Source organism: Theropithecus gelada, chromosome 2 (genome assembly GCF_003255815.1).
Source record: "Theropithecus gelada isolate Dixy chromosome 2, Tgel_1.0, whole genome shotgun sequence".
NCBI lineage: Eukaryota > Metazoa > Chordata > Mammalia > Primates > Cercopithecidae > Theropithecus > Theropithecus gelada.
The window spans coordinates 75,586,040-75,606,215 of NC_037669.1; the positions used below are offsets into that span (position 1 = coordinate 75,586,040).

General features: G+C 43.8%; 1 protein-coding gene across 2 annotated transcripts in view; it reads left to right on the plus strand.

The window, feature by feature from the left end:
* Positions 1 to 20,176, plus strand: part of ADAMTS9 (ADAM metallopeptidase with thrombospondin type 1 motif 9) — a 178,339-nt gene that overhangs the window by 139,827 nt on the left and 18,336 nt on the right. For both annotated transcript variants that reach the window (XM_025376938.1, XM_025376939.1), the window contains 7 exons: positions 2,021 to 2,191; positions 6,127 to 6,321; positions 11,070 to 11,202; positions 11,420 to 11,514; positions 11,626 to 11,720; positions 11,812 to 11,945; positions 13,703 to 13,794. In XM_025376938.1, the coding sequence (XP_025232723.1) occupies positions 2,021 to 2,191; positions 6,127 to 6,321; positions 11,070 to 11,202; positions 11,420 to 11,514; positions 11,626 to 11,720; positions 11,812 to 11,945; positions 13,703 to 13,794 (915 nt within the window). The remainder of the gene's footprint in view (positions 1 to 2,020; positions 2,192 to 6,126; positions 6,322 to 11,069; positions 11,203 to 11,419; positions 11,515 to 11,625; positions 11,721 to 11,811; positions 11,946 to 13,702; positions 13,795 to 20,176) is intronic.

Here is a 20,176-nt window from a genome sequence, read left to right on the forward strand (position 1 = left end):
AAAAAAAAAAGGCATGGGGCATATCATAGAAGACATTTCTGAATGAAGCTGAGTTCCAAACACAAGTGCCTTTGAGGCAAGGCAGGTGCTAAAAGGAAAGGCTGCCCATTAGATGAAAAAGAGAGGTGGGGTCTGTGGTTCTCCGTAAAGATACTAAAATTAGACATTTAAAAAGACAGTGTGCTAGCTGGGCATGATGGCTCACGCCTGTAATCCCAGCACTTTGGGAGGCCAAGGCAGGAGGATCCCTTGAACCCAGGAGTTCAAGACCAACCTGGGCAACGTAGTGAGACTCATCCTACAAAATATTAAAAAATTAGCTGGGCATGGTGGCTCATGCCTGTAGTCTCAGCTACTTGGGACTAAAATGTGGGAGGATGGGTTGAGCCAGGGAAGTTGAGGCTATAGCAAACTGTGATCACACCACTGCACTCCAACCTGGACAACAGAGGGAGACTTTGTCCCAATGAAAAAAAAAAGAAAAGAAAGAAAAGAAAAGAAAAGACAACATTCTAACCACACAACAAAAATCACAGTTGTTAGATAAGCCCTTTGCCAACAAGATATTCAATCCCTGGCCTAAAAGAAACTGCAGCAGTCTTTGGTACAGTTTTCAGTTAGCTCACTGGGGCTTCCCAGTGTAGTCAAGAGTCTTGAAATGTTGGGGTGACACAGAAGCTTTAGATACAATAGGCCTTCAGTGACCTTTAGAACACAGGGCACTAAGGATAAACTTCAGGGGTAGGGTTTGCTGTTGGTTAAAGCAAAACAAATAAGAATCTGTGGATGCAATGGAGATTATCCTAGAATGATGCAATGGAGATTATCCTAGAATGAAACATACCACTTGCTCTGTAATCATCCCTTGACTTATGGGAATAAACATAGCTGTCCCATCTACCTCACAAAGAGACGTGTGACCTGGGGCAAGTAACTTAGGCTCTCAAAGTCCCATTTTCTTCATGTGGAAAATGGAATTACAGTAATTGTTAACTCTCGCTACCTAACTGTCTTCTTTGTTGTCTGCCTTTGCTACTAACATATAAGCTCCTCTCTGAAAACAGGGAATGTGCCATTTGTGTGCACTCTTGTTCACCCAGGAGCTGTCACAGGGCCTGACACCTAGTAGGAACTTAGTGAATATTTGCAGAATGATGTGGGATGAGAGCAGTTCCTCTGGAGAAGAAAAGGCACCTGGGGCCACAGGAAAGCCCTCTTCAAATAGCTGGAGGAGATTACTTGTGAGAGCTGAAACTTTCCATTAGGCTTCCCTGGAATAGAAAACCAGGACAAGGGCCTGGAACATACAAAGAGATTTGTTTGATTCCATGTTATGAAATGAGACGGCTACCTGGGCAGGTACTGATGTCCCTGACCCTGGAGGTATTTAGACACCAGTTTGGTAAACATTTGGCCATAAGTGTTAAAGCAAGTCACTTGTGAGTAGGGGTTCCAAGTAAATAGGATTTAAGGTCCTTTCTAAACTGAGATTGACTCATTTATACTTTCGTTCCTTCCTTTAGACAGCCTGGTGGTGAACGCCAGGAACAGAGTTGTTAGGTAACTGGAGTAAAATGAAGAGTTCTCGGCCAGGCGCGGTGGCTCATGCCTGTAATCCCAGCACTTTGGGAGGCCGAGGCAGGCAGATCACTAGGTCAGGAGATTGAGACCATCCTGGCTAACACGGTGAAACCCCGTCTCTACTAAAAATACAAAAAAATTAGCCTGGCATGGTGGTGGGCACCTGTAGTCCCAGCTACTCAGGAGGATGAGGCAAGAGAATGGCGTGAACCCGGAAGGCGGAGCTTGCAGTGAGCCGAGATCGCAACACTGCACTCCAGCCTGGGTGACAGAGCGAGACTTCATCTCAAAAAAAAAAAAAAAAAGAGGAGTTCTCTGGCAATCCCTGCCCTCAGGGCTCTTATGATCTTAAAGGCTATATAGACAGGTAAACACATAATTACAGTCATAGGATATAAAGAACTATGGTTTATTCTTCCCTTTTGTTTGTCTTTAACAGTGCACCAAAACCTGCGGCGAAGGCTCCAGGTACCGCAAGGTGGTGTGTGTGGATGACAGCAAAAATGAGGTGCATGGTGCACACTGTGACGTGAGCAAGCGGCCGGCGGACCACGAAAGCTGTAGTTTGCAACCCTGCGAGTATGTCTGGATCACAGGAGAATGGTCAGAGGTACCGTCCTGGGGACTGTAACTGTGGTCGGCTCAGCCATGGCCTAAGAGCAGCAGAGGGATGAGTGCAGGAATGTGGGAGACTTGAGGCTACCTGCCCGATCTGCCACTGTGAACTGTGTGTTTTCTGACAAGTCCTCAGCCTTCCCAAACTGGAATTCCTTGTATGCAAAGTGGGAGAGATGTATGAGATGGTCTCTGAGTCCCTTCAGGTCACATTCTGTGATTTACCTTGATGTCCTATTGGCATAAAGAAGAAATTATTGCAGGGGCTGCAAACTCATAGGATGCTTTGAGGTGCCTGAAGACAGTTAAGTATAAGAAAATATTGTAGTGCCAGGGATACAAAAGGGAGAGGTGGTGACTGTGACAAACTAGCATATGCTGTGTGAAGGAAGCAGAATCTCTTTCACTCCAGCTGTGGCCATGCAGAAATGTGGTCTAGCGTTACCAGACCTGATTTCTCAAAAGAGGCTAAAAATCTGGACTAGTATGTGAGATTTCCTAACTTGAAAATGGGGGCTCAAATTTTTGGTTTTAAAATGTTGTAAGGGGCAAACAAACCCTTTCATGAACCAGATGTGTTTTGCCTGTTTAACAAACAGCTTCAGAGGAACAAAATAATTTTCTATAATATCCAAAGTATCTCAAGTACCATTTTTTTCATATATCCTCCTGCACACAATGCTTATCTAGATCCTTTTTATTGGTAATAAACCAATAGTAATTATAGCATGATTATATTATTTTCAAACATCATAATATGTTCATGTCTATATGAGAGATCTATAGCGTTCAAACCAGTTGTCATTTGCACAAAAGTATTTAGAGCTTTGAAAGGGAGGCATCTGGACTCACAGTAAAGGTACTGAAAATTGTTAGGTAATATGATTGCTGCCACTGGGTCTCTTCAAAGTTTGACAGGGCAGCAATTTCACATGTTAATGAGATGAATATTTGCATTTAGATGATGTGTGTGTTGGGTGTTGAATTGCTTCCTGCACTAAAGCTGATCCCAAAGTCTTTTCTAATTATCTCTTCCTATCCTTTATTCCTGTGAATTTTGTCCTTCGAGGAGGCATTTGGCAGTGTCTGGAGACAGTTTGGTTGTGACAACTGGGGAAAGGGGACCCTACTGGCCAGGGTTGGAAGGTGAAGGCCAGGGATAGGGCTAAACATCTGATAGTGCACAGCGCAGCCCTCACAATACAGAATTATCTGGCCCAAATGTCAGTGGTGCTGAGGCTGGGAAACCCTGCTTGACCCCAACCTTGCATCTTCTTGGTATGCCCTGAATAGTACCGTATGCCCTTAGAGAGTGAAGAGGAGACATGGTTCTGATCTTTAGGAAATTGATTTGCTCTTGGCCAGCCAGGAACATGTGGAATCCAAATGAGTGTTCAGAATAGTTCTTGACATTGGGTTTGAGGCATAGGTTCCAACCCATCCAGATCCCAACGCAGGGGGATCTCACCTTTCACCTGGCCAAGACTGACCTCTTAATCTTATCTCCTGTGTAGTACTTTTGTTATGCTGAAAGAGTTTTGATCTCTTTCTAAGACTTGAGTCAAATTACTCCTATAGCTTTAATATAACCGTAACCCCCAAAAGATGAGACAGGGAGAAGATTGAAAAGAAAAAAGGAAGCCTTCCACATTTCTGTAAATTCACAGGTGTATCATGAATTGAAAAGTCTGAAAATTTATGGGCAACAACTAGAGGGCTGGAAACAGTATTTAGTATAGATACAAGGACCATAGGGAAAGAAGCCTGCAACGAGGGGAGAGGGGCCGAAAGGGACTGGCACCAGCTTTCTCTCTAGAAAAGAAGACATACCTTCTCTCTGGGACCTCTATTGCCTGGAGGCCTCTTTGTATGTTTTTCTCTGAGCTCTGCTCCACCTGAATTGGAGGAGGCCCGAGCTAGACTCGCAAAGAAGAGCTCTGTCAGTCCTGATTGACACATGCATTTTCTAGTGGGGACTGAAGTGTACAGCTCATGCAGGGAGCTCACACTCTTACTGTTTTGCTTTGCTGTTATTTTCAATTTAGAAAAGTAATACATGCTCATGTGGAACCAAGCACATACATCAAGGCATGCAGAGTCTACAGTATGAGCTTCTCTCTGAAATGGTTTGAGGAAACCAGCAGCAGTCAACATTTTCACAATGCTGGTATCAGCTGGCTGAGAGCATCTCTTCTTGCCAGCTTCTTTACAGAGATGTGGAGGCCTCTACATTTAGCCTGACCATATTTGGGGCTCAATTTCATCAGCAAATGCCTGTCACCCACTGGGCTCCCCCTCCACGTAGATAGCTAGGGGACTGCTTTTGCTCCTGGTTTGTAGGGGTCAAGAGTCTCATTCCTTGCCTCTCTCAAACACACAACTTTGTTTAAGTTAGTATGGACTGATGTCAATGCATGCAAGCACTGGGTTAGACACTAAGATTACCCACAGCTTGGACAGAGTTTGTTAGCCATCTGCACGAAACACCCCGGGCTTACACTTTCCTGGCCTGGTGTTAACTTGGCCTTCAAACATTTGAACAGCAGCAGCCAAAGAAGGAAGAAATGTACACAGAGCATTTCTATGTCTCGAGCCAACTGGAAGGGAAGGCCCAGGGATGCTCTGCATGCCTCTAGCCGGACTTGTTCTCTCCTGCCTCTGGGATTTCTTCAAGGAGAGCCTTTTCCCTGGAAAAGTTGCAGGAGAAGAAAGCCATGTGACTAAAAGCAGGAGGAGACATTAGGGCAGAGCAAACACTGTGGCTTCTAACTGCCCTTGAGAATTGATGAAAGCTGTGGTCCCTTACCCCAGAAAAAGCATAACACACCACATGTAGTATACTGTTTTGGGGTGTTTATCCCACCCTCAGCCAAGAACCTTAAGTCTAGAGAATACTGGCGTTCTACCCCAAGTTTATGAAGCACGTTTACAAAAGATGACCAGTTATTTGATGCCATTGTCTAAAAATATCATCAAAACTAAATTAATTGTAACTTAGTTTTATTTTTTAAATACAAAACAATAAAAAAAAATTTAACTAAGGAGGTTGAATGTTGGGACACTATAACAATGTGTATTTCTTCTCCATTTCTGTATTGATTGAGTATGTTTAAATGCCATCGAGTTAGGATAGAAGAGTACAGATGAGGGCATGATATAGAGCAAGAGGTAGAAAAGCAGAAAGGTAACATGCCAGTCAACATCTATAGCCTAGCCGGGTGTGGTGGCGTGCACCTGTAATCCCAACTACTTGGGAGGCTGAGGCATGAGAATCACTTGAACCTGGCAGGCAGAGGTTGCAGTGAGCAGAGATCATATCACTGCACTCCAGCCTGGACAACAGAGTGAGATGCAATCTCAAAAAAAAAAAAAAAATCTATAGCCAAGGAGAGAGAGGGGAGAAGGAAATTAAATGGAGAGCAGGTAGGAAAGCAAACAGCACCAAGGAGGGAAGGAAAACAGTCCCAGAGTCCCCTTTGGCTCAGTGCTTGGATTTCACACTCAAAATGCCAACTCACGGGTCAGCTGCTGTCTCCTCTTCCCTCCCAATTTGGTGGTCATCATAGATTTAGAAAAGAGCAGTTTGCCAACCTGTGCAGTTGGGCTGAAGATGCAAACCAAATGAATGACAGCTGGAGCACCTCCCCCTCCTCCTCCCCTCAAAACCTCCAGAAGGGGCTTGAGGGATCCCCACCTGCAGTGGAGGCTGAGAAGATGCCAGTGGAAGCACCAGATCCCCAAGGCACCCTGTAGGGTTGCCTGTCTCCTGTGTGCTCAGGGCCTGCCGCTTGAAATGAATAAATAAGCTAATGAAGTGGGAGCTTTCTGCAGCATAGTCACACGGTCAGCGCTCGGTGTGGAGGTCAGGGGCCTATTGTGGGCTGCCCCAGGAACTGCTCGAACCTCTCCTCTCAACCCCTGTCTTTGCAGTGCTCAGTGACCTGTGGAAAAGGCTACAAACAAAGGCTTGTCTCATGCAGCGAGATTTACACCGGGAAGGAGAATTATGAATACAGCTACCAAACCACTGTCAACTGCCCGGGCACGCAGCCCCCCAGTGTTCACCCCTGTTACCTGAGGGAGTGCCCTGTCTCGGCCACCTGGAGAGTTGGCAACTGGGGAAGTGTAAGTAGAAGACTGAGCGCTCAAATCTGAAAACCCTTGGATCTCAACCCCGTATTAAACATGTCCTGCCTAACCCACTCTCTTTAGTAACTCTACTTCCGGGAGAGACTCTGGAGTTAGCAACTTGAAATGGGCTGACAGGGATCAAAGGGACTTCTTTCTGTTTACCAAGGTGGCTTGGTGCTTAGAACATGGGCTCTGAAGCCAGACAGTCTGGATCTGAACCCTGGTTCTGCCACTTCCCAGGTGAACAACCTTGGGCAAGTTGCAAAACTTTTGTGTCTCAGTTTTCTCATCTGCAAAACTGGTGGTTGTGAAGATGAAATGAGTTTACACAGGTTGAGCATCCCTAGTCCAGAAATCCAAAATGCTGGAAAATCCAAACGTGTTTTAGTGCCAATATGACACTGTAATGAAATGCTCCTTGGAGCATCTTGAGTTTCAGAAGTTCAGATTAGGGATATCCAACTAGTAATACTGCAAATATTCCAAAATCTGAAAAAAAAAAAAAATCTGAAATGCAAAATACTTCTGGTCCCCAGCACTTCCAATAGACCTGTATATATAAAGCATTTAGGTTATAATGGCAAATATTTTGTGTATATTTTACAGCAAATTTTTTTTTTAAAAAAGCACTTAAAATCTGATACTGATAAGAGTTACGGAAGGAGTAGTTACTGTTGCTTATGTTGTTAAGAAGTCTGTATGTTCTAGTGCTTCTGTGTAAGAAATACTTCATTGCATTGGGGTACAACAAGGCAGAATATTTTAAATTGGGACTGCCCTGGAAGACTGTCACAGCCCCCCTGGCTCTGCACCAGGCAGCTCTTAGTCTGGAAAACTGGTCAGGCAGCCAGGCACGATAGCTCACGCCTGTAATCCCAGCACTTCGAGAGGCCGAGGTGGGCGGACCATGAGATCAGCAGATCGAGACCAGCCTGGCCATCATGGTGAAATCCTGTCTCTACTTAAAATACAAAATTTTTAAAATTATTATTATACTTTAAGTTCTAGGGTACATGTGTACAGCGTGCAGGTTTGTTACATATGTATACATGTGCCATGTTGGTGTGCTGCACCCATTAACTCATCATTTACATTAGGTATATCTCCTAATGCTATCCCTCCCACCTCCCCCCAGCCCACGATAGGCCCCAGTGTGTGATGTTCCCCACCCTGTATCCAAGTGTTCTCATTGTTCAGTTCCCACCTATGAGTGAGAACATTTGATGTTTGGTTTTCTGTCCTTGCGATAGTTTGCTCAGAATGATGGTTTCTAGCTTCATCCATGTCCCTACAAAGGACATGAACTCATCCTTTTTTATGGCTACATAGTATTCCATGGTGTAAATGTGCCACATTTTCTTAATCTGGTCTATCATTGATGGACATTTGAGTTGGTTCCAAGTCTTTGCTATTGTGAATGGTGCCGCAATAAACATACGTGTGCATGTGTCTTTATAGCAGCGTGATTTATAATCCTTTGAGTATATACCCAGTAATGGAATGGCTGGGTCAAATGGTATTTCTAGTTCTAGATCCTTGAGGAATCACCACACAGTCTTCCACAATGGTTGAACTAGTTTATAGTCCCACCAACAGTGTAAAACTGTTCCTATTTCTCCACATTCTCTCCAGCACCTGTTGTTTCCTGACTTCTTAGTGATCGCCATTCTAGCTGGTGTGAGATGGTATCTCATTGTGGTTTTGATTTTGCATTTCTCTGATGGCTCGTGATGATGAGCATTTTTTCATGTGTCTGTTGGCTGCATAAATGTCTTCTTTTGAGAAGTGTCTGTTCCATCCTTCACCAACTTTTGGGGTTGTTTATTTCTTGTGAATTTGTTTGAGTTCTTTGTAGATTCTGGATATTAGCCCTTTGTCAGATGGGTAGATTGAAAAAATTTTCTCCCATTCTGTAGGTTGCCTGTTCACTCTGATGGTAGTTTCTTTTGCTGTGCAGAAGCTCTTTAGTTTAATTAGATCCCATTTGTCAATTTTGACTTTTGTTGCCATTGCTTTTGGTGTTTTAGTCATGAAGTCCTTGCCCATGCCTATGTCCTGAATGGTATTGCCTAGGTTTTCTTCTAGGGTTTTTATGGTTTTAGGTTTGACATTTAAGTCTTTAATCCATCTTGAATTAATTTTTGTATAAGGTGTAAGGAAGGGATCCAGTTTCAGCTTTGTACATATGGCTAGCCAGTTTTCCCAGCACCATTTATTAAATAGGGACTCCTTCCCCATTGCTTGTTTTTGTCAGGTTTGTCAAAGATCAGATGGGTGTAGATGTGTAGTATTATTTCTGAGGGCTCTGTTCTGTTCCATTGCTCTATATCTCTGTTTTGGTACCAGTACCATGCTGTTTTGGTTACTGTAGGCTTGTAGTACAGTTTGAAGTCAGGTAGCGTGATGCCTCCAGCTTTATTCTTTTTGCTTAGGATTGTCTTGGCAATGCGGGCTCTTTTTTGGTTCCATGTGAACTTTAAAGTAGTTTTTTCCAATTCTGTCAAGAAAGTCATTGGTAGCTTGATGGGGATGGCATTGAATCTAAAAATTGCCTTGAGCAGTATGGCCATTTTCACGATATTGATTCTTCCTATTCATGAGTATGGAATGTTCTTCCGTTTGTTTGTGTCCTCTTTTATTTCATTGAGCAGTGGTTTGTAGTTCTCCTTGAAGAGGTCCTTTACATCCCTTGTAAGTTGGATTCCTAGGTATTTTATTCTCTTTGAAGCAATTGTGAATGGGAGTTCACTCATGATTTGGCTCTCTGTTTGTCTGTTATTGGTATATAGGAATGCTTGTGATTTTTGCACATTGATTTTGTATCCTGAGATTTCACTGAAGTTGCTTATGAGCTTAAAGAGATTTTAGGGTGAGACATACAATCATGTCATCTGCAAACAGGGACAATTTGACTTCCTCTTTTCCTAATTGAGTACCCTTTATTTCTTTCTCCTGCCTGATTGTCCTGGCCAGAACTTCCAACACTATGTTGAATAGGAGTGGTAAGAGAGGGCATCCCAGTCTTATGCCAGTTTTCAAAGGGAATGCCTCCAGTTTTTGCTCATTCAGTATGATATTGGCTGTGGGTTTGTCATAAATAGCTCTTACTGAGATATGTCCCATCAATACCTAGTTTATTGAGAGTTTTTAGCATGAAGGACTGTTGAATTTTGTTGAAGGCCTTTTCTGCATGTATTGAGATAATCATGTGGTTTTTGTCTTTGGCTGTGTTTATCTGATGGATTATGTTTATTGATTTGTGTATGTTGAACCAGCCTTGTGTCCCAGGGATGAAGCCAACTTGATCGTGGTGGATAAGCTTTTTGATGTGCTGCTGGATTCGGTTTGCCAGTATTTTATTGAGGATTTTCGCATCGAGGTTCATCAGGGATATTGGTCTAAAATTCTCTTTTTTTGTTGTGTCTCTGCCAGGCTTTGATATCAGGATGATGCTGGCCTCATAAAATGAGTTAGGGTGGATTCCCTCTTTCTCCATTGATTGGAATAGTTTCAGAAGGAATGGTCCCAGCTCCTCTTTGTACCTATGGTACAATTCAGCCATGAATCCATCTGGTCCTGGACTTTTTTTGTTTGGTAGGCTATTAATTGTCTCAATTTCAGAGCCTGTTATTGGTGTATTAAGTGATTTAGCTTCTTCCTGGTTCTTGGGAGGGTGTATGTGTCCAGGAATTTATCCATTTCTTCTAGATTTTCTAGTTTATTTGCATAGAGGTGTTTACAGTATTCTCTGATGGTAGTTTGTATTTCTTTGGGATCGGTGGTGATATCCCCTATATCATTTTTTTATTGCGCCTATTTGATTCTTCTCTCTTTTTTTTATTAGTCTTGCTAGCAGTCTATCAATTTTGTTGATCTTTTCAAAATATCACCTCCTGGATTCATTGATTTTTTAAAGGGTTTTTTTGTGTCTCTATCTCCTTCAGTTCTGCTCTGATCTTAGTTATTTCTTGCCTTCTGCTAGCTTTTGAATGTGTTTGCTATTGCTTCTCTAGTTCTTTTAATTGTGATGTTAGGGTGTCAATTTTAGATCTTTCCTGCTTTCTCTCCTGGGCATTTAGTGCTATAAATTTCCCTCTTCACACTGCTTTAATAAAATACAAAAAGTAGCTGGGCGAGATGGTGCACACCTGTAGTCCCAGCTACTAGGGAGGCTGAGACAGGAGAATCGCTTGAACCTGGGAGGTGGAGGTTGCAGTGAGCCGAGATCATGCCATTGCACTCTGACCTGGACAAGAAGAACAAAACTCCATATCAAAAAACAAAAAAAGAAAAAGAAAAAGAAAGAATTGAAAAGTGATCAGGCAAAAGTGTATGATGAGTTGGAAGCAGTTAGGGTATGACCTTGAACAAATTCCTTAATATTTGAGCCCCAATCTCACCTGTAAAAATAAGATAATGGTAATACTATCTCATAGGGGTACAGTGAAGCTTAAATGAAAAAATTATGTGTGTGTGTGTGTAAAATTACACAAATTTTATACATACGTATAAGTGTTTTATACATATATATGTTTTTATAAATACATGAATATGAATCTGTAATGCTTAGCACAGAGACTGGCCCATAGTGCTCAATAAATGTCAGCTTTTTGTATTCAGTGGCACAGAGTCTGAAGTGACACCCTGTACAGGACGACATCAGGGCTCTGAGCTCCACACCACCGGAAGCCTATGCCTCCCACATTCCATAGCCACACCGCTGACTCCCGTTTGTCTTACAGTGCTCAGTGTCTTGTGGTGTTGGAGTGATGCAGAGATCTGTGCAATGTTTAACCAATGAGGACCAACCCAGCCACTTATGCCACACTGATTTGAAGCCAGAAGAACGAAAAACCTGCCGCAATATCTATAACTGTAAGTTGGCCAACTGAAATTATCTTTCTTTAGCATGAAGAACAGGATTATCATTTTTCATTTGATTGCCTGCCCTTTTTAGAAATATGAATTTTTTCTTAAAGAAATCATTCCCTTTGCTAAAAAGTTTTAGTGTGAACAATGTCATTCATTCTATAGGCAGATAATTCACATCTCGGAGCATCACACCCTATTTTTTGTGGTTTGTGTTTTCTAGGTGAGTTACCCCAGAATTGCAAGGAAGTAAAAAGACTCAAAGGTGCCAGTGAAGATGGTGAATATTTCCTGATGATTAGAGGAAAGCTTCTGAAGGTGAATGTCAGATACCAGTCATTATTTCAAGAATATTTTTAGAGTAAGTGAACACTGCTCTCATTACCTCATTTCTGAGCCTCTCTTCCTGGGTTATTTATGGTCTTTCAGATATTCTGTGCGGGGATGCACTCTGACCACCCCAAGGAGTACGTGACACTGGTGCATGGAGACTCAGAGAATTTCTCCGAGGTTTATGGACACAGGTAGGAGAGCCAGGCTCAGAAGATCCCAGAGGCCTGGAGATCCCTAGAAATGCTTTCCCATCCTTACCAGAACATTCTCTGTATAATTTAGGTTACACAACCCAACGGAATGTCCCTATAATGGGAGCCGGCGTGATGATTGCCAATGTCGGAAGGATTACACGGCGGCTGGGTTTTCCAGTTTTCAGAAAATCAGAATAGACCTGACCAGCATGCAGATAATAAGTAAGTTGGTGAGGTGTCCTGTGGGAACGTGTGCGTTCTTCTTTCCATTCAGACAGCAAGCATTTCTTGCATATTGGCTAGCAGGGAGGTGCTGAGGGTATGGAGAGGAAGAACACTGGAAGCTTACAGTGCAGCGAGGACAGTCCTGCAGGCAGAGTTTTGTCTTTTTTGTTCACTGCTGTATCCCCAGTGCCTGGAAAGTGGTTCGCACAAGGCAGGTGCTCTCTCCAATTTGTGATGAATGAATTGAATGAATGAAGTAGATGAAAGCACGTGAAAGAAGCACCATTGAAATGTGGGAGGTCAGGGCAGCATTCCAGAAAATATGATATTGAAATGGAGACCCTAAGGTCAAGTTAGGGTTAGCCAGGCACAGAGGGCAGTGTGGGGGAGGCAGAGGTGGTAGCAGAAGTATTCAAGGTAGAATAAACAGCAGATACAAAACCCCAAAGCTAAGAAATTCATGGGCAACATTCACCCCCCACCCCAGCTTTCACCAGCACAGGGTACATGCTTACACGGACATAAAACTAATTTTATTCAGTTGTCAATTTGCAGAAGAAAAGTGGAACACAGAATTACCTTTTCTAAACTAGCCTGTGTGGGGGCTGATTTCATACTCTCGCCAACACTGCATCTCTGTTGGGGACATTAATCATAGAAGTGGTTAAGGACAGCTAAAATACCTCAACATGTTCCCTTGCAAAAAGGAAAAACAGAAATAATGAATAATTAATTTTTCCTTATTAACATTATACCCATAACATTGCATTGCTTTTCTCTTGAGATAGATTAAACGTGATTTGGACCAAGATACTTTAAATTTCCTTCAGCTAGACTAATGAGGGCTAAAGGCAGAGGGTCTGCAGTTTCTCCACTTAGGAAGAGACCCCAGCTAAGACCCAAGTGTTCTACATGCTGAAGCAGGCAAGGGCCGCTTTCCTTTCACAATGGAGCACTGGGATTTCCCTCTCACCAAAGTGTGGTGAACTGTAGAAAGATTAAGACCATTCCCGAAAGACAAGGCGGAAAGATGGAACCTGCCTCTGGCCTCCAGTCTCTCTGGCAGATAGCTTTTGCAGGATTCTCAGGTTAACTCCTCCCTTTTCATGTGCAGAGCTCGTCTCAGGAGCTATAATAGGGGTTAACAACACGCACTTTGGGTTGGCCTTGTATTGACTCTTTAAAAAATAAAAAATTACAAGCTAGCCCCAAACTGGAGAAACTGCCATTAATAATTTCAAGATGGGGGTTCTAATTGCTCCACATTTTGGCAATAATAGTGCCTAGGCCACAGGAGGACAGAGGAAACCTCAGGGAATCACTCCTAAGTAGCTGGAAATGCTTTCTTTCTGGCTTATTTCCCCCTGGCCTGAAGCCCGTGACGCAGGATAACAGGAGGTTCTCAACCAGCCAATTACGCTACATTTAAGTGAGGTGATTCACATATTTATTTATGTAGGAATCAATTCCAAAGTCGTTTGAAACCCCCTTTTTGGCTTCCATACTGTGGGAAGACAGACCTTCGGGGCTGATGAAGCCCGGGGAATGAAGCTCCCAGAACCACAAATATAATGAGGAAAAAGCTAGTGAGCATCTGGATCCATTTGCCCACTAATAGTTCACATTGCTTCTTTCTCTCCCATTCCCTCTTATTCTTCTTCTTCCCTTCTGTCTCCTTGTTAATGTCCCATTCCTTCCTTGCCTTTCTCCTACTCTTAACTTCCCCTGCCTTTAACCCCTTCTCCATCCCACAGCCACTGACTTACAGTTTGCAAGGACAAGCGAAGGACATCCCGTCCCTTTTGCCACAGCCGGGGATTGCTACAGCGCTGCCAAGTGCCCACAGGTATGTCCTTGGTGACTTCCCCCTTGCGAGGGATTTACTTCCCACTTTCCCGGGGACACCCTCAGTTGCATCTGTTCCTGGGAATGTGATTAGAACAGTTGCTCTGGAGGGCAGTTTGGCCACATGTATCAAGACCCTCACAAATGCTCTGGAGTCTAATCTCGTAATTCAGCTCCTGAAAGTGGGCCCTAAGGAAATGATCATAGCTACATGCCTAACTTCTGCATTCAACAAAACATGTCAGCTTAGAAACAAATTAGATGTCGGGTAGCGAGGGCTTGGTTAAACAAATTATTGTGGTTAATAAAATGAATATTGTACAGTCAGCAGAGTGCTAGTAAATGTTTAATGACTGACTCTTCCAAAAAAAAAAAAAAAAAGGTCCTGCTTTGTAACATTTGTCAATTGCCATGGTATAAATATTCTCCCCATAATTGATTTCATCAACATTATGTCATCAACATGATGTCACTAAATGGAGGGCTAGGAAGAAGGCAGACAGTTGACTCTCGAAAGTCAGTTCAAGCGAGTGCCAACACACCACTGTCAGCCTTCATGAATCTGAATATTGCATGATATAGAAAAACACTTTACACGGATTAGACAGAAAACACAAGATGCAAAACAGTACATGCAGTATGATCCCATCTGTATTTTCTTTTAATGTATAAACAGAGAAAAAGTTTGGAAGAACTTTTTCAAAATATTAGTTGGGTATATTGGTAAGTTTTTGGTTTTTTTTATGATTAACTTTGCTGGATTTCCTAAATTTTTCAAAATAAGCATGAAACCAATTTTTTTTAAAAATAAATAAAGGTTGGACCTGGAGATCTCAGAATTTTCAAGACTTGTCTGGGTTTCCTTTGGTTCCTGAACAGTACTCAGAAGGGGCTCTAGAATAGTCTTAGCAACAAATCAGCTGACCTTTCTTGAGTGCTCACTTTGTGCCAGGCACCATCCTTTTTACTGGAGACCCATAAACATTCATCCCTTGAGAAATTTAAAGCCTATTAGAGAGGATGACAGGTTAACGAAGACCCATGAGATAATAATATATTCTAGAAGTCCTCCAGGACCAAGGTTTGGGGCTCTGCGGATGTCATTGACTCAACCTGTTACCCCTACTTCAGTTCTACAGAGTTTGCAGTGTTCAGACAAGAAGTACAAATTCATCATCTTCTGCTGGATGACTTTTCAGCAGAGCCACTCAGCAGCAATCTTTCTGCCCATTCTGTGGTTCTACACTTTCTTGCCTGAGAAAGGCGTGGCAAGTTTTAGCTTGTCTTTTGAAACATGCTGTCATAATCAGCTCCGGCTTATTTTGCAAAGCAGGCATTGGTCTTTGCAAAGCAGGCATTTGGTCTGCCCTTGGAAGGCGGGACAAACCATGAATTCAGTGATTCTGGACAGGAGAACTTGGCCAGTTTTCTCTTTGGTTTGAAGGAGGTCTGCACAAATCTGTTGTTAAACTCTGTCAAGAGTTTCTCACTTTGCTTGTGCACCTTCAAAAGTCTGAAGATTGGGACTCCGTGATGCACTCAGAATCCCAAGCCCTGTCTCCATAGGATGGATTTACCCCCAACTACAGAGAAGGTCGGAAGACAAACACATCTGAACATTCTTTTAACGAAGTGTTTTTTCAGCCTCATGCTTTAGAAGAATGTTGCTAAACATTTTAGAGAAGGGAGAGGAAGCTCTCACGGGAGAAAGAAAATAAACAAAGGACATAATGGTGAAAAGACTTTCTTCCATTACCCAGGAATCGAAAACTTTTGAAGTGCAGTGTTTTTTAGGGCAATTGATGGCTTCAAAAACCCCATTGGTATCTGTTGCATTTTAGTGGCTAATATATTGACCCTGTCCTGCTTTCTTCAAATGTCTCAGGATTTTCTCGTTTCTCTATGCACATCCTTCGGGAAGCTTAAGTAAATGAAAAGTAATTTGCTTTCATTTATTTTAATAATTCACAGACAAATGAGCTGATTGATTTGCTAAATCCTGACAATGAAGCAATTCCTAAATGGGAAAACCCAAAGCTTGTGAGAGGCTAATTTATTTTTTCCCAGCTCATTCTTCAAACCATATTGGGTACTTTAAGAATTCAGTTCCTTAGACATGTATATTTAACACCAGCTATACTGATGCAAGATGTGAGTTTTTCCAATCAGTTTTCCAGGAAAAGGTTTGTAGAAAGCACGATTGTGGAGGCTGCTTCAGAGTGGATGCTTCAGCCTTTGACCTAGTGATTGCCCAGAAATCGAAGCAGAATGATGTTGTGTTTGAGAACTTGTTTCTTCTACCTCATTGACCACTATTGCTTTGTGGATGTATTTATTAATAAGAGTGGGTTCCCCGATAGCCCTCATCTTGAAACATAACCAGAATTCTTTTATCCTGACAGTAGATGTGACACTGTTATTATTGATGGTATTAATAGCTAGCATTTATTATGCATCTATGCTTTAGTCACTGTACTCAGTATTGTCTACTCCATGTAGCATTTAAATCACCAGAGTATTCCATGAAAATGCCTCCTTTCTAAAGAGGAAGAGGGTAAGGAGTAGAAATTGGGAGGATTTGCCCAAACCTACACAGCTGCTGCTCTGTAGAGTCTGGATTTGATCCTAAGGGTGTCTGAATTCATATCCATGATAGTAGATGTGTCTTTTGATTCTGTTTTCAGGCAACATTTCTGCAACATTTGCTCTTGTACAACAGAAAACAGGATTATCCTTTGGTCTAAGCACATCTTTTGCAAACCTTTAGGGACCATCTAGTAAACGTACAACTCTTAATCACTCTTCTTTAGAATAGGCAACAGAAGGTAGTGTTTACAACTCATGTGCCCTTTAGACCTTGAAGATAAGGCTCTTAAGGGCAAAGATGTTCCAGAGCAGAGGCAGAAAGAACATTAGGTCTTCCCTGGTGGAACTCAACTTTCAGAGTGCTAACAATCAGCTAGGACATTTGCTGAAATGCAGATCCCTAAACTGGAAAGGGCAGAAGGAAAATGAGGACGATGATCTCCTGTTGCATCTGGGTTCCTCAACCCCTCTGGGAAGACAGACCTAGTAGACGTATATATTGAGCATGTTCAGACACTGGACACCCAGGTCGGCTGGGGGCATTGTCCAGAAAGAAGCTGGATCAGCAACCTGGACCTCCCGAAAACTTCAGTGCCAAAGCAGATCAAGTCTCCTTTCTCTTGCAGTACAGGTGGGACAGGCAGTCTGAGTGGAAAGCAGAATTGAAGGAGAAAAGAGGGGCATTCTTGGCACTAGGATGGCCTAGGTACTTTGAATTATGTGGACCCACTCCTGGGGACAGAAATTGTAGTAAGATAAGAAAATTTGGGGGAAGGGGGTGGCAGGCCTAGTGGCTCAGGCCTGTAATCCCAGCACGTTGGGAGGCTGAGGGAGGTGGATCACTTGAGGTCAAGACCAGCCTGGCCAACATGGTGAAACTCCATCTTTACCAAAGAAAAACTTAGCTAGGCCTGGTGGTGCACACCTATAGTCCCAGCTACTGGGAAGGCTGAGGTATGAGAATCACTTGAACCCGGGAGGCAGAGGTTGCAGTGAGCCAAAATCACACCACTGCACTCCAGCCTGGGTGACAGTGAGACGCTGTCTCAAATAAACTAAAAGAAAACAAACAAAATGGCCAATTGAATAATGCAACATACAAAACCCAGTGTCTGAGGAGGCTTCAGTGCAGCTACAAGTAGGAACACCTGAGCACGGCCTCCATGCCACCACATAAGAACCACGAACCTCTGTAACATATTGTCATAAAAATTTTGACACAGAGCCATACTCTGTTGCCCATGCTGGAGTGCGTTTGCATAATCTTGGCTCACTGCAACCTCCACCTCTCAGTCTCCTGAGTAGCTAGGATTACAGGCACGCACCACCATGCCCAGCTAATTTTTGTGTCCAGAATTGGTGGGTTTTTGGTCTCACTGACTTCAGGAATGAAGGTGTGGACCCTCACGGTGAGTATTACAGCTCTTAAAGATGGCGTGTCCCGAGTTTATTCCTTCTGATGTTCAGACTTGTCCAGAGTTTCTTCCATCTGGTGGGTTCATGGTCTCTCTGCCTTCAGGAGTCAAGCTGCAGACCTTCAGTGTTACAGCTCTTAAAAGCAGCACAAACCCAAAGAGTGAGCAGCACCAAGATTTACTGTGAAGAACAAAAGAACAAAGCATCCACAGCATGGAGAGAGCAGTTTCCCACTGGCCCCCTGCAGCCTGCTTTTATTCCCTTATCTGACCCCACCCACATCCTGCTGATTGGTCCATTTTACAGAGAGCTGATTGGTCCGTTTTGACAGGGTGCTGATTGGTATGTTTACAAACCTTGAGCTAGACACAGAGCACTGATTAGTGCATTTACAATCCTTTAGCTAGACAGAAAGGTTCTCTAAGTCCCCACCAGATTAGCTAGATATAGAGTGCTGATTGGTGCATCCACAAACCCCGAGCTAGATACAGAGTGCTGATTGGTGCATATATAATTCTCCAGCTAGACATAAAAGTTCTCCAAGTCCCCGTCTGACTCAAGAGCCCAGCTGGCTTCACCTAATGGATCTCCGTGGGGGGCCACAGGCAGAGCTGCTGCCAGTCCCCACTCCTCAGTCCTTGGATTTTGGATGGAACCGGGTGCCATGGAGCAAGGGGCGGCACCAGTTGGGGAGGCTCAGGCTGCCTGGGAGCCCACTGCTGGGGAGGGGGAGTGGGCGGAGGGGGGGCCGGAGGGTGCGGGGAGGGGGTGTTGGGCATGGCAGGCTGCAGGTCCGGAGACCTGCCCGCGGGGAAGCGGCTGAGGCCCGGCAAGAATTCGAACGCAGCGTGGGCGGGCTGGCAGTGCTGGGGGACCTGGCGCACCCTTCGCAGCTGCTGGCTGGGGTGCTAAGCACCTCGCTGCCCACGGCCAGCGGTCCCGGCCGGCCGCTCTGAGTGCGGGGCCTGCCTAGCCCATGTCCAACCTGAGCTCGCGCTGGCCGGCGAGAGCGCAGCGCGCAGCCCTGGTTCCCGCCAGCGCCTCTCCCTTCACACCTCCCCGTAAGCAGAGGGAGCCACCTCCAGCCTTGGCCAGCCCAGAGAGGGGCTCCCATAGTGCAGCAGCAGGCTGAAGGGCTCCTCAAGCACGGCCAGAGTGGACGCTGAGGTCGAGGAGGCACCGAGATCAAGCGAGGGCGGCTAGCACGTTGTCACCTCTCAATTTTAGTAGAGATGGGGTTTCACCACGTTGGGCCAGGCTGGTCTTGAACTCCCAACCTCATATGATCCACACGCCTCAGCCTCCCAAAGTTCTAGGATTACAGGCATGAGCCACCACACTCAGCCCAAAAATATTTTTTAAATATTACCTACTGTCTGCCAGGTAATGAGTGACATGCATTATGCCTTCTAGCTAATCACCTCCTATTCACAGGCTAAGTCTTACTAATCTATTTTACAGATGGGCTCCTTGCCTGAGGTCACATGCAAGTAAAGAAGGGAGCAAGATTCTAGGGTAAATCTACCCTTTGTACCAGGTTTTCAATCAGCCTCAGCACTGTTGACATTTCAGGCTGGAGAATTTTCCGTTGTGGGCTGTCCTGTGCATCACAGCAGCATCCTTGGTCTCTACCCACCAGATGCCAGTAGCAGCACCACTCCCTGCCCCCCACAGTGTGACAAACAAAAATGTTTTCAGATACTGCCAAATTTCCCCTGGGGTCAAAATCGTCCCCTGTTGAGAACCACTGATTTAGTCCAAACTAAGTCCTCTGGTCACCTCTATCTTGTGGAATCTAGCACTCCAGAAATGTTTATAAACTTTTGTTAGTCAATATTTATGGAACTGGCATTGAGAGACCTCTAAGCTACACCTAGTCCTGGAAATCTTAATTGAAGAGCTAGGATATAATATTTAAGTGGCTAGTCATATGTTACAAACCATAGCTGATTCAATAAACAAAGCAATAGTAAGGCCCTGCTCTCAATAAGCTTCCTGTTCATATTGAAGAGATCAGACGAACACTTACAAAGCAACTAGAAAATGTAAGACAGATGCCATCTTTTTGCATATCTAAGTGCCAGCCTTAGCTGATTTCATTTAGTCCTCTGTACAGTGCTCAGAAGGAAGAGAGTTTTAGTACCTTCCATTTTACAGATGAATAAACTGAGGTTCCAAGAGGTGAGAAAAGAGCTGTCCAGGATCTAATCACAGGTGAAAGAACTTTATTTACACGTGGGTCTGATCAGCTGTGAGCTCCTCCTTGCCTCTCTTCTTGTTTATAAGAGATTGTTTTGACAAAGGGCTGGCTTGTCAGGTTTAGAAAGAAAACAATCAGGAGTGTTCTTGTGGAATATTTTTAGCTCTGAAACTGCTCATTG